We start from the raw sequence: 14,477 nt of genomic DNA on the forward strand, positions 1-14,477 counted from the left end.
TATACAAAAAAGGCGACAAACTGACTGCAGCGAATTACAGACCAATAAGTCTAACGTGCATTGCCTGTAAAGTAATGGAAAAAATTATCGCTAAATGTATTAGACAATTTTTATCTGAAGAGCAAATCATAATTGAAGAACAACACGGTTTTATTCCTAGACGGTCAACGGTTACTAATGATAGGATTAAACGAACTTACCTGAAGTGAAGTTCAATCCTGATTATATGAAGTATTTAGTCCTGGATAATTTTAACAGTGTAGTAGTCTCGATCGCTGGCCAATCTGACGCGAATTTAGAGTCGCCGAGATGAAAGAAAAAATTACCAACTGTCACGATGACATTCATATAGTTTAGAGTATTCATGCACTAAATGGGAAGTAACCATGGATTCATGGTTACTCGAGGAGGGTGGGGATACCCCTTATCCAGGACTAAATACTTCATATAATCAGGATTGAACTTCACTTCAGGTAAGTTCGTTTAATCCTATCATTATATTCGTATTTAGTCCTGGATAATTTTAACAGTGTAGATGTTTAGAGAAGATAATAAAATTAAATAATTTGTAAAAATAAATGTCTCAAAAATCTACCCAAAAACAAGCACTTGTATTTTTGGCAAGAATATGTATATCTATATATTTTCTATCATGGAAAGCTATACCTATCTCTATATTCCATAAAAAAATTAAAATTAAGGCTAAATAAACAAGTCGCTATGAGAAATCTCAAAATATCAAAATCGGCTTTTGAGTTTCCTGGCAAAAAGCAGAGAAATTTTAAAAAATTCTCCGACCAATTACATGAGAATTACCAATAATAAAATTAGGTTTTGAACTTATACTACTTTAATGGGTAAATACTCTGAGAATCAGAGATTTATTTACTGCGTTCAAAGTTTTGAACATGTAAAGATGAGAGTTTTGAGTTTTGATGTAAAGATAATTCATATCTAACAAGAGCAGCAGACAGTAACAGAGTAGTTATCTGGAGCATCCCTTTATGCTTAAAACATTATGTTCACTGGTGAGACCTACCCATATACTATGATCTTTATCTTGACCAATGTGAGACATCATAATTAGAAAATGTAAAGAAAATATGTAATAATGTACCTATATTGCGGTATATAAATATAAAGCCTCCATAAAAGAAAGAAGACATGAGAACTGTCAAAGATAAAGATAAAAGATATTTATTCGTTACTATTTATCTACCCTTTATTTTCTTGTTGCTTGTCTAAGACACATCAGACAAGGTTTTAAGACATTATGATGCTATAGTTTTCTCTTATATTATATTTGTTTATTCCAATAAATACATATTTCATTTCATTTATTTATTCATAAACAATAATAAATTGAGTCTAGACAGTCATATTTTCGGGGCATCACCCAGTAAAGGAAAAACGTGGCGTGGCAGTCTTTATTATTAATTTTTCTTCTCTAAAGATTTTAAAGAGTATTACTGTTTTAAATAAACATAAAAATAAAAGGAACTGTATTATTTGTTGAAACATGAAATATCTAAGACTGTAATTTTACTTTCAAAATCTCAAGTTGATTTATTATTTGTAACATACACCCTTAAGAAGACACTCATTGCTTCACATTCACGCAATTAAGCGTAATAGATTGTATCATGTCCATATTTTAAAGTCTGAATACCACTCTTCTTTTCCCAGACCTGGTGTATCTTGGGAGATTAGGACATGCTCGGAGTTGTTTAAACAACTTTCAACAATAGTACTAATAAATGTACATGGTGATTAAACATTAGATAGTTTATGTTGGAAGGGATTTAAGCACCCTTATTTAAAAAGTTGTTAAGTAACCACTTAACTAAGCTAAGTAAGTAATAGTCACTTACTATGCTATAAGGGGTAATATAAATAATACATCCTACACTTAAAATATTCTAAATTGCTTCCCTATCTAAAACAAGTTTCACATTGTCTTTTAATATATTTTATTTAATGTCTATATACATCTAGGAATATAAAAAGGTGATGCTGTTAGAGATAAAGAATCATATCTTTCAATTATTTGTTCTAGTATTTCTCAACCACTACCTACTGAATCTGACAAAAGATTCTAAATGAGTTAGTAAGTAAGCAATTTGAACCGAAACAACCTATAATTTGGTTCAGATAATATAAATTCTTATTATATTGAAAATGTGTGAAATTACCACCACATATGTATGTGGATCGGTCTGTGGCGTTTCCTGCATAATTCCATAATAAAAACCATGAATCAATTACAACATAAGCATTAGCCTTGAGAATCCGAAATACAATGAAAAACAGAAAATGACTATTCTCATTACATATCATAATTATGAGTTATTATGAACAGAAAGTTTGTCTCAAATGCTCTGTTAAATGCCACAAATAACTTCATAGATCAGTTTGGACAGTCTTACTGCTAAAAGGTCTTTCCAACTTCTGTTTGATCTATACTGAACATATTCATACAGAAAGTATATAAAAAACGATATAAATGAAATGCAACAATATGATCTGTTGTGAATTTTATTGTATTTGTGAAATTATTTCAATTCACTACTGATTATATAAATATAATTGATCAATTATATCATTACAAATAAAATAAAAATATATAGGAATTGCTCATTATGGCATAAAGCATATTTTTCTTTTTGGAATCCAATTCTTTTTTCCATCTCAGCTCTATTATCGATAATTGTCTTCATCAGGTCCATCATCATCAACATCCCCCAACCGTTTAAAGTAATTTTACAGTACCAAGAGGTATCAAACATTCGAACACTTTGGATAAGAATCTTTCTAGTACATACCTAACTAATAATGTTGTTTTATTTAATGTCTTAGGCTTAAAGTTAGTAGACCCTTCAAAACCAAACAATACCAGGTAACGGGGACACTAATGTTTAAATGTTGGGAAATGTGATATGACTATTGCATAATACCTATAAACCTACATTATTATCTACCTACCTACCTACTTATATAACCTACCTACCTATTTAATATTACTTACATATCCATTAAATTTCTATTTCCTTATCACAAATGTATCGAAATCTGAGCTCGTGCTAAATTGAACCCTACCATTTTGTGAAAGGGTTCCAAGCAATTGTAGGAAAAATGTTGCCACAATTTGCCTTGCCTTTATAAAAGGCCCAAAAGTTTGGTAAATAATTTAAATAAATGAGAGTTTGGAGCTTTGGACTTGCTCAGAATTTATAATTTATTGATATTAGACATCCATCCAATGGCTGACTGATTAAAATTTTCTATGTATAGTCTTTGGTATTGTAAGTACCCTTGTTCACCTACAGTTTTGTATTTTATACAACTTACTGTTCATTATCTGTAATTTGAAGTAGGAATAAACTCTTGATTTAATTCAATATATAATTCATATTTCTGAAGGAAATGGAAATTATGTCATGTTCGATTATTTTCATCAAAGGCAATTGGGCTTTGAGAACCTAAAAATTTTAATGCACAACTGACTGGGCTATCCGGGAACATATCAAGAATAAGAATAAGAAATATTATCATAATTTGTTGTGATATTTATATTTCTTGTGAGAGTGGCTAAAATAAATTAGTATTTATATTTATAATTGAATTGAATTGAGTAACCCTTAAAGGGTTATTTTTCCTATGATATTAGAAGGAATGTATTAGTCAACATGTATGGCAATTTACCAAACTGCCTGCAAAAGGAAAAAAATTCCGTTCTAACAATATGATATTATGAAATTTATGAAACAAGCTTAAGCTATAGGAAGCTTGTAAGAAGTGTTAATGAAAATAGTATATGCCATGAACCCCCAGATTTGATCTTCATAATAAGGCAGCTGTCTGGATCTTGTCCTTATAAAGGCTGATAGCATTCTTTTGCATATTAGTATAATATGAGTAGGTATGAATACTATGAAGTGCACTACTGAGTCACTTATTTATTTACTGACTGCCTCTCTTCTGGATAAGGCTACAGAATTTTTGATTAGCAAAGGAATAATAAAAATGACATGCCACAAAAGGGTTCAGCATATATTATAAGTGTTTGGTACAGACCTTAATCCAAATATTTTATTCCAGCAGCTTCCAGAATAATGTTATTATTTGTAAACAATAAGTCAGCACTTAATTAGCATACAATACTAGAATAAGCTAGTTGATATTTATGTACATGACACAGGACCCCGTCCATGACTGTGACAAGATGCGCTAAATTTGATCCAGATATTTGGGTTTCTTGTTAGGTCAATCCATTTTATTATTGAATATTCGGTTCTCTTACTTGTCCCACGGACGAAGGGCTTCTTGCTATGCAATGAGCATAGTAATTGAAGTCATTTTAAAAAGATCTGACCCTCGTTCCACGAACGAGGCACAATGTCGCCACGCGACATGTGGATATTTTTAAGCCAACATCTCCCAGAATGTCCCACGGACAAAGATAACATAACACCATGTCGCCACGCGACATATGGGTATTTTCAAGTCAACCCTTAAACAATGTCCCACAAAGACATAGACAAACTCGTCACACGAGAATGTATAAGAACTAGATACAAAATTGTATAGGTATTTTATAATAAAGGGAGGATAAGTACATAAACTATCGTATCACACCTCCAAGTTTCCCCACGGGAACACTTTTAGCACCTTATAGTAGCAAGAATTTGGAAAATGAAGACTGCTTCAATTATCTCCTGATGATAATGTACTTACGTTCCGATATTTTATAACTTTCACTTTCCATGTGCACTTTGCACCGCATATCGTCTTTTTAGGTATAACTGCATTGATTATTACGGGAAAACTAAGAATTACTCAATAAAACATAAATTGTTCATAAAGCGACATGTGCGTTCTATGGCGCGCGAAAAAGATATGAATGTCATCGTGACAGTTGGTAATTTTTTCTTTCATCTCGGCGACTCTAAATTCGCGTCAGATTGGCCAGCGATCGAGACTACTACACTGTTAAAATTATCCAGGACTAAATACGAATATAATCTACTGATTTGTCTCGATTACTGGACTAAGAACTGGAACGAACACCTCCCAACGGACGTGGTTTACTTAGATTACGAGAAAGCCTTCGACCGGGTACCTATAAAAAGGCTCATTAGTAAGCTGGAGCATTACGGGATCCGTGGAAGACTTCTGAACTGGATTCAAGACTTCTTAACTGCAAGAAAAATGAAAATCAGAGTAGGGGAGGAGCTGTCTGAAGCCATTGAGGTTCTTAGTGGTGTCCCACAAGGATCTGTCCTCGGTCCAATCCTTTTTGGGATTTTTGTCACCGATCTTAAGTCCATTGTCAAATCTAAACTGTCACTGTTTGCCGATGACACAAAAATAATGGGGAACCCTCTCATCTCGCATAATATCATTCAGGAAGACTTAAATCGAATTAGCGGGTGGACACAGGACTGGCTCATGTCACTTAATTCGAATAAATGTACCATTCTTCATATTGGGCCCACAAATCCTCAGCTTGCATATACCATGGGTACGCAGGTCCTAGAAGAAGTGAACTCACAAAGAGACCTTGGAGTCACTATAACAAGCAACCTGAAGTGGGATAAGCACATTCTGGAAATAACAAAAAGAGCCAACTCACTAGTATACCTTATACGGAAGACCTTCAAGACAATTGATAAAGCACTGTTTCTAAAACTATATAAGACGTACATAAGGCCTCTTCTGGAATATGCTTACCAAATTTGGAGTCCATACTTTCAGAAGGATATAACTTTACTTGAAAAGGTGCAACGCAGGTCAACTAAGATGGTATATGGATTACGTAATAAGCCATATGACCAAAGGCTTGCCAATCTTGGCTTGACAACCCTGGAGCGAAGAAGACAGCGTGGTGACCTCATTGAAACATTCAAGATCATACACGATCATTATGACTTACCTGAACTAAAGGACCTGTTTGTTATGAGCGAGAATAATCGTCTAAGAGGCCACAGCTTAAAGATTATTCGAGTTCCCAGCACAAGCAATCCTAGGAAGCACTTTCTATCAAACCGCGTCGTACGCGAGTGGAATAAATTACCAGAAGCAGTGATATGTGCTCCTTCAGTGAACACCTTTAAAAACAGACTTGACAAACACTTAAAACAACTAACAAAATGAACACTAATAGACCTAATAGTAAAAAAAAAACAAGTGCAGTGATATACACGCATCAGCTTTCAGCTGCTAGTGTATTAAACAATATAATAATAATAATTAATTACTTATATTATATGATTGTTCTTCAACAATTACATATTAGTAATAGTAGTCGCCTCTGTGGCGTAGGCCTCCCCCATGCGTTTCCACTTTTCTCTGTCGCGGGCCTTTTGCATCCAGTTGTCGCCAACTATTTGTTGAAATGTATCCCTCCATCTTTTCCTCGGATGTCCAGGATTTCTATTTCCATCATACGGAAACCATTCTGTCAGCCGTTTGGTCCACCTATTATCTTCCATCCTACATATGTGGCCTGCCCATTGCCACTTAAGCCGCCGAGCTTTTATCTTTGCATCCTCTACTTTGGTAACTTTCCTTATTTTGTCATTTCTTACTCTGTCTGATAGTTTTAGTCCGAGCATGCTCCTTTCCATTTTTCTTTGGCAAACATTAAACTTTTCTTCGTCCGCCTTTTTCAAAGACCATGTTTGACAACCGTATGTTAAGCACGGTAGTATTGCCATTTCGAATACCTTTTTCTTTATTCCAATATTAATAGAGCCGTTTTTCATAATTTCTTTATGTCCCCAATACTTTTTACATGATGTAGATATTCTTCTTTGTATTTCTTTTTCTGTGCTATCTTCAAACAACACTATTTGTCCGAGGTATATGTACTCTTTCACATATTAAATTTTTTCGTTCTCTATAGTAATATCTTCAGGTTTTCTATTAGTTAAAATCTTTGTCTTAGATTATTCATTGTTAGTCCAGCTTTCTTGCTCTCCATTGCTAACTCGGTGATCATACTTTCCAGAGCTGATGGACTGTCTGCAAATACCACAATGTCATCCGCGAAACGTAGGTGGCTTAGTAGTTCGCCGTCGACTTTTACTCCTTTCGCTTCCCAGTCTAGACGTCTGAAGATAGATTCGAACACAGCTGAAAAGATTTTTGGGGACAAAGGGTCTCCCTGTCTCACTCCTTTTTGTATAGGGAATTCCTTACCTTCCCGCTCTAATCGTACTTTGACGTTACACTTTGTATATAAATTTGTTATTATGTTAATGTATTTCTGGTTCACTCGTTGTTGCGCTAACGATTTCCATATGGCTTCCTCGCTATTAATTATTTATTGGGTATTTTTCCTCGCTGGGGTCCCACGCTATGGCTCCAAACTCCAACTTACTGCGGACGTAAGCATTGTACAACAATATCGCCACCCTGATGTTTTTAAACTTCGCGGATACCCTCATTATGAACCCGAGCGTTTTCGTAGCAGCTTTACACATCTGTGTTATATGTGTACGAAAGTTGAGCTCCACATTCAGTTTGAGTCCCAAATCAGATATTTCACTGACTCTTCCAAGCGGAACGTCCCGGAAATGGTATGCAGCGTACACTGATGAACGAGCCCTAGTAAAAGTGATGGTTTTACACTTAGATGCATTAAATTGCAAGTTGTTAGCATCACTCCAATCTGCAACAGCCCCAATATCTCTCTGCAGCCTGGCACAGTCATCCCGTTCACCAATCTGCATGAAGAGCTTGAGATCACCTGCAAATAACAGGCACCTAGAGTTTCTGACGACCTTCGGTAGATCGTTGATCATCAGTAGAAACAGAGTCGGTCCCAACGTGCTGCCCTGACTAACACCTGATCGGGTGTAATATGGCTGGGACTGATATCCGGACACTGCTACGTACTGACTACGACCGCGTAGGTAATCTGCAAAAAAATGTATCAGCCTAGGCGTGAATCCGAACCCAGCCAACTTCTGTAGCAAAACGTCGTTGTCAACCAAATCGAACGCTTTTTTGAAATCAAAGTAGGCCGCGTCAACCTGGGAGCGGTGATCCATGGCTGTAGTCACATAATCTACAAAACAGATGTGATTAGTTGTGGTTGATCTACCAGTCCTGAAACCATGTTGAGCGTCATCAAGTTGAGCGGCCGTTTGATTGTTGATTCTATTGTTGACAACGGTTTCGAAGACCTTGCCAAAAACTGACAGAATAGCAATGGGCCGATAGTTAGTCACATCGGAACCGACACTGCTCTTGGGTACAGGTGTTACTCTGGTGATTTTCCAGCAAGAAGGATAGGTAGAGTGCTGCAGTGCCAGATTGAATATGTAGAGAAGCGGTTGCTCCAAAACACTAATACAATCGCGGACCAAGAAGGGAGGCACACCGTCTGGGCCCGAGGCAGACCGTGCCCTAAGAACCCTGAACCATAACTCGCTCAATGTTTTCGAGATATCGTCCATATGCAACTTTGATTAACATTTTGACATGTCCCCTGTAGTATTTATAGAGTTCCCTGTTGAACACTTCCCGTTTGTTTGTATTTTTTTAGGTGAAAGTGTTTGCTATGAATATACCTGATAATTTCGGGTGTATACCACGGAGGATAGATATACCGCCCGGACCTCTTTCTTGGCATTTTATTAGGAACACAGCTAGATATACATTCTTTTAATTTTGTATAGAAAACTTCGGTCGCCAATTCAACGTTACGTGCCTCTAAGACCTCGCCCCAATCGATACGAGCTAGTGACACGTACAACGACTCTAAATCGGCTTTACGAAAATCCCACACCGGCGGCACGGGGAGACCACTCAGCGAAGGCGAGGGTGTTGCTGTCAACGGTACGCCTCGCGGCAACACTAGCGCTATTTCGAGAGGCGGGTGGTAGGCGTCCGGCGGCACCAGTGGCTTTATGTCATCGGACACTGTCAGGCGATCAGAATCCAGCCCACTCAATACCAGGTCCAACAGTCCACCGCGGTGATTATGAATTGTGTTGTGTTGGTGGAATTGGCAAAAAGCTAAAAAAGTCTCGAAATGGTTTCGAACCTTTGAACGAATGAATGACTATTTTAATGTGATACTTCCCAGAATATAGAATAAATGGGCTAAATTGACCAATTTTTTATAAAGTGAAAATCGCCACACTGTCTCTGTAAAGGCCAAAATTGTCACAAAATATTTAATGTTATTTTCATTTTTTGTCCAAAATCATTTTTTTTTTGTATGAAAAAGTCAAACGAATATTTCAAAAAAATTAATTCCCCGTCCCTAAATAATAAGAAATAGTTGCTAAGAGCAGACAGAAATTTAGTACAGCCTGCACCGGGAGCCTACCCTTCCCCCCCGTATTTTGGGGGGCATGCACGGTACGACCTCGTGGCTACCGGGCCAAATGAGCTTTTTTTGACCTAAGATACAATCATTCCAAGCGGCATCGCCTGAGACAAAAGTGCGTACCTCTCCATACATTTTTGCACTTACCCCAGTACAAAAAACTAATCTAAAGAAATATATTCCAACCTTTTTCCTTTTTTTATCGTTGTTATTTTTGCATATTTTTATTACTGCACATTTCGTCATTGTTGACAACTTCACCTTTAGGCGTTCCAAACAAGACTAAACAAAAAGTACCGCATGATTTGTTTCCGCGGTACTTTTGCGGGGCTATTTTTTTCGGCTGATTGAGTATCGAGTTCTTTATTCTATATCTGTGCTTACTGGGTCTAAATTAATCTTCTACATAAAATCTTAGCAAATGCCGAAACAATTTTTTTATAGTTTGATTTAACTCTATGCTAAACAACATTGATTACTCTATTGAAGAGATTAATTACTATTAAGATTTTATTTATATTTAAAGAGACTGTACTTATTTATTCTAGCTTTGTAAGTTAATGCTGAGGTGTTTATTCTATATCCATATTAAAATTTCAGCGCCTGCTATTTGGTCACAAGCAGCAGCTGGAGCAAGAGGTGAAGCTCCGCCAACTGTCCTGCAATGATTCCGACAGCCTTGACAGAGATATTACTGCAACCAACAAGCAGAGCAAGGACATCTCTGAGCGCGTTGATAAATACCAAGGTCTCAGATTATCATCTTAGGACTCTATTTGACAGTTGTGTGAAAAACGAAGGCCAAGTACGAGTCGGACACGCGCACGAAGGGTTCCGTACCATTACGCAAAAAACGGCAAAAAAATCACGTTTATTTTATTACATTTATTTTATTTTGATTTTAGTATTTCTTGTTATAGTGGCAACAGAAATACATCATCTGTGAAAATTTCAACTGTCTAGCTATCACGGTTCATGAGATAGAGCCTGGTGACGGACAGACAGACAGACAACAGTCTTAGTATAAGGGTCCCGTTTTTACCCTTTGGGTACGGAACCCTAAAAACTGAACGTACAGTAAGCTGCAGAGATATTTGACCCCCTCTGCAAACATTTTTTTTTGCAGGTTGGGAGGGGGGGGGGGGTTCATTATCTCTGCAGCTGAAGTTTTATTGTGTAGCATAGTGGTAATCCCGGGTTTTGCTACACATCATCATCATCATGGGCTGGATGGGATGAACAGGAATAGTGATCGATATCCTGCTTGTTTTTGCATCTCCTTGCCTTGATTTAATTTTGAACTTTAAAGATTGGCCTTACAAAACTAGGACGTAATTATTAAAAATAAAATTGTCATTCAGTAATATGCAAGATTTTTTTTATTTACATAAATAAGTGTTGTAACGTCAGTGTCACATCAGTATCATCTACTTAACATAATTTTTTTTTGATTATAGCTTATATTGCATATCAACAAGCATTCTAGTATATACCTCACATATACCTGCAATGTATATGAGTGGTGCTACTATCCTTTTTAGTTAATAGTAAAATGTTGGTTTACAGCTAGCATAGCACGCCTTCTCAAGAAAGCGGATTCTCTGAAGAGCGAAGTTTGTGGGGAGCGCGGGGCACTGCAGGAATGGCGAGCGCAATTGGAACGCAACTCCGGAGACATCAGTGCTATTGAACAATTCACCAAGCAAGATGTTTCCAAAGCAAAAGTATTTACGCATCATAAATGGGCAACTAATTAATAAAGGCCCCCCTTTTTCTGAAAGATAATAACCTTCTCAAATTTCAATTATACCAGCATGTAAATTTGGCCTATAACAAATTTGCCGACTAAAGCATAAGGCGCCATTAATTTGTTACGTAAGACGATTTTTGCCAGAATTGGACCCCCTCCCTCCCTATCTAAGAAAAAATAAGAATAGGCCGACCCATACCTCCTGTTTGATATTTGTTGTGAAATTAGGGCCTGTAGAGTTAGAAGCTTGGCTCTACAAAAGATCTGATAACTTTTTGACAGTGCGAGCTTTATGGTTTCGTCTTGGCAACATTTTACATGAAATGTTTTTGGTGGGATAATCTTTACTTACGTAAGAATTATCAAGACTTCCTCCCACTCCCCCGTAACAAAAAATAAGACACTGTCGATCAATGGCCCCTAACTGTCTGCCCCTAATTTGATACTAAACATTAGTCCTTTAATTAATTTAATTTATAAGTTATATTATTGACTTCAATTTTAATTTGATTTCAGGCCTTGCAAACTAAGGCACAAAAGTTAAAAGTAGAACATGACCATATGCTAGATCGGCTGAACCAGCTTGTGTCAAATCTCAGTGCTGAAGAGAGGGCGTGTGAGCGAATATCTGTTCAGGTAATTACGTGTTTTTATCTCCTAGGCTTGAAGTCAATCTTGATCTTAATTTCTTAAAAAAATATGTGTAAGTCTTCAGATTTTCTTATGTTATAATCTGGTTATATTTGTATGAAATAAGTTTCAAATTTCTTAATATGGCGTCAATTATATATCTACGAAGCTAAAATTATTTAGTGTAGACCTATGTAAGCACCATACGTTACATCATAATTTCACGTAACATTGTCTTTTTTTTCAGGTGATGGAAGGTATGGAGCAAAGGAGGCAAATGATGGTCATGTGGACATCTGCTGTTGAAAATTTAAGGCAACGGGACACGGATATTAGACACATCAAAGAGGTAGGGGTAGGTCCTGTTCCTGTAGCTTGTCTGCCCATTTCAAAACGAGTTTTAAGTGATTGTGTTGTATATGATAGCAAGTAATTTTATTGGCTTCCTTAACCAGTAGTTTCTTATAACCTGAAAGACTTTATGTTTGAAAGATCAGCAAACTGGTTTGTACTTGGATTGGTGGTTGGGTCAGCCTTAATTCCATTGTATTTTTGCTATCTTTTGTAGGTAGTTGGCCTTCTGAGGAGTCTTTATTATAAAATCTGTCTGCAAGTTTTACGTTGTTGTTGTTAAGCTTTGGGTAGCTAGGTAGTCTAAATATTTACTTTTCAAGGATTACGAAGTGTTAGAAGTGGAGGCGAACAACATAGCGGACAAATGTCGCGAGCAGCAGAGTTTCTGCGACCAACAGGCCAGCAATAACGCGGAGGCGGCGCGGATCAACATGGGCCAGGCGCAGCAGCTCTCCAACCTGCGGCTGGCGTACCAGCAGCTGCTGGACCTGAACGCGACTCTGCACAGCAGCGTGAGTCCCTAGCCGCATTTCTAACACCTTCACTCTTCTAGCTGAGCTGACCATTGGTGTACCCTATGTCTTTACAATATGGTTTAGGAATTGTCAGTTAAGAGAATGGATTATGGTACGTGCTCTTAGAAGATTACGAAGTTTAAGGAAGACCTTACACTATCGGTTTCCAACCTAGGGTTAATATACCCCTGTAAAGGTAAAACAGCTATTTTATGCAGGTAATAGAGTTGGTACCAGAAATGAATTTGTCAAACACAAAATTATTTATTTAATAAGGGTACAATTTTTATTTAAAACAGTACATAAACAGTTGCTTTGTTTGAAACGAATAAATTTCAGATAGGTGCGGGTAAAATCAGTCACTTTGTTAGTTTTATGACCTATTTAGGTTACGGGAGTAACAAAGTGAAAGTTAAATCTATCACCGGCTTGATAGGTTACATTAATTGAATTACCCAAATAAAGAGATACACGCGTGGTGAACAAACGCAGCCCTAAAATTTATTTCTATCCTGCATAGGTAAATACTTCTTCGAACAAATTCATAGGTCTGCACAAAAACTGAGAGTTTCCCACGTATGTACTCGTAGAGTGCGGTGCGAGCAGCAGTGATACTCGTATTGATTGAATAATAAACGTATGCCGATGCCGGTTGGTCTCCCTCTCCAGGCCCATTGCTCGCAGCGCGAGCTGCACAACATGCGCAAGACGCTCGAGAAACTGCACATGGAGAACCGGCGCATCATGGAACAACAACATCGCAAAGGCGTCGCCCTCAAGGAGATTGTCAACAAGGTGCGTTTGCTCATTACAAGCTTTCATTTAACTTGCCCTGTTAGTTATTTTGTTATTGTGGGTCAAATCTTGGACGCAAAATTTGACCCACTTTACGATTTTCGATTGAGCTGAAATTTTGCATACATATATAAATCGGATGACAATGCAATATTATGATGACATGGAACTGATCTGATGATTGAGACAGGAGGTGGCCATGGGAACTCTGTGATAAAATAACGAAACTGATTGTGTTTGGGGGTTGTTAGAATTGTCTTGATAAGTTATTGCCTGTGAAAAGAAAAGTACAGTCAGGTATAAAAACTTTTACCAAAAATGAAAATTTTGCCAAAAACTTATTTTCCTTTTGAACCACACATTTCACACGCTCTGCATTGTTCAAGAATAAAGCTTGAACTCGCCAAAATTTGGGCACATACAATTACAAATAAATAGAAAACAAAGTTCTACTGGAGCGAAATATATATTGAATATAGTTCAAAATATTATAGTTTATCGTGCTAATATGTATATTAGAATTTCTATTCTGCCTCAGGATATGACATGTCACAGACTTTTTGATGACCAGGACACTGGCACCTTGCACGACATGATTGCCATATGTTTAAGTAGTCCAAGCCAGGGTTATTTGCGGATTAGTTGATAATATAACTTTAACAGGTGTCTTTTTCATATATGGGGCATTTTCTATGAATTGGGACCTTATTGTCGATGGCGCTTACGCCGCACAGCGTCGCGGAGCATCGTTTATAATGGCGTAAGCGCCATCGACAATAAGGTCCCTTTTTATAGAAAATACCACATATTCCTTGATATGGACCCAGTCCATTGCCATCAGCCTTAATTTAGAACCATCCCCCAAAAGTACCCGTTTGGAATTGTCAGCATGACTATCGTGTTAATACCCCTTCGTCACTGTTATAGTGTAGTGCAAACACGACGAATGCTACCAAAATAGTAACTGGCGGCTGTGACTTCTTTAAAATAGGTTTGTCATTTTCACAAAAGTTTCTTGTATATATTTCTATGGTCAATGTCCCTTATGCGAATCAATTAACGGCGACGCTGGATACAATCACAAGTAGCTTGC

At 37.1% G+C, this 14,477-nt stretch overlaps 1 protein-coding gene across 1 annotated transcript in view; it reads left to right on the forward strand.

The window, feature by feature from the left end:
- Positions 1–14,477, forward strand: part of LOC134754968 (coiled-coil domain-containing protein 39) — an 82,612-nt gene that overhangs the window by 7,590 nt on the left and 60,545 nt on the right. The window contains exons 3-8 of the mRNA XM_063691463.1: positions 9,941–10,088; positions 10,907–11,064; positions 11,607–11,726; positions 11,968–12,069; positions 12,395–12,586; positions 13,259–13,384. Of these exons, the coding sequence (XP_063547533.1) occupies positions 9,941–10,088; positions 10,907–11,064; positions 11,607–11,726; positions 11,968–12,069; positions 12,395–12,586; positions 13,259–13,384 (846 nt within the window). The remainder of the gene's footprint in view (positions 1–9,940; positions 10,089–10,906; positions 11,065–11,606; positions 11,727–11,967; positions 12,070–12,394; positions 12,587–13,258; positions 13,385–14,477) is intronic.

Source organism: Cydia strobilella, chromosome Z (genome assembly GCF_947568885.1).
Source record: "Cydia strobilella chromosome Z, ilCydStro3.1, whole genome shotgun sequence".
NCBI classification, from domain to species: Eukaryota; Metazoa; Arthropoda; class Insecta; order Lepidoptera; family Tortricidae; genus Cydia; species Cydia strobilella.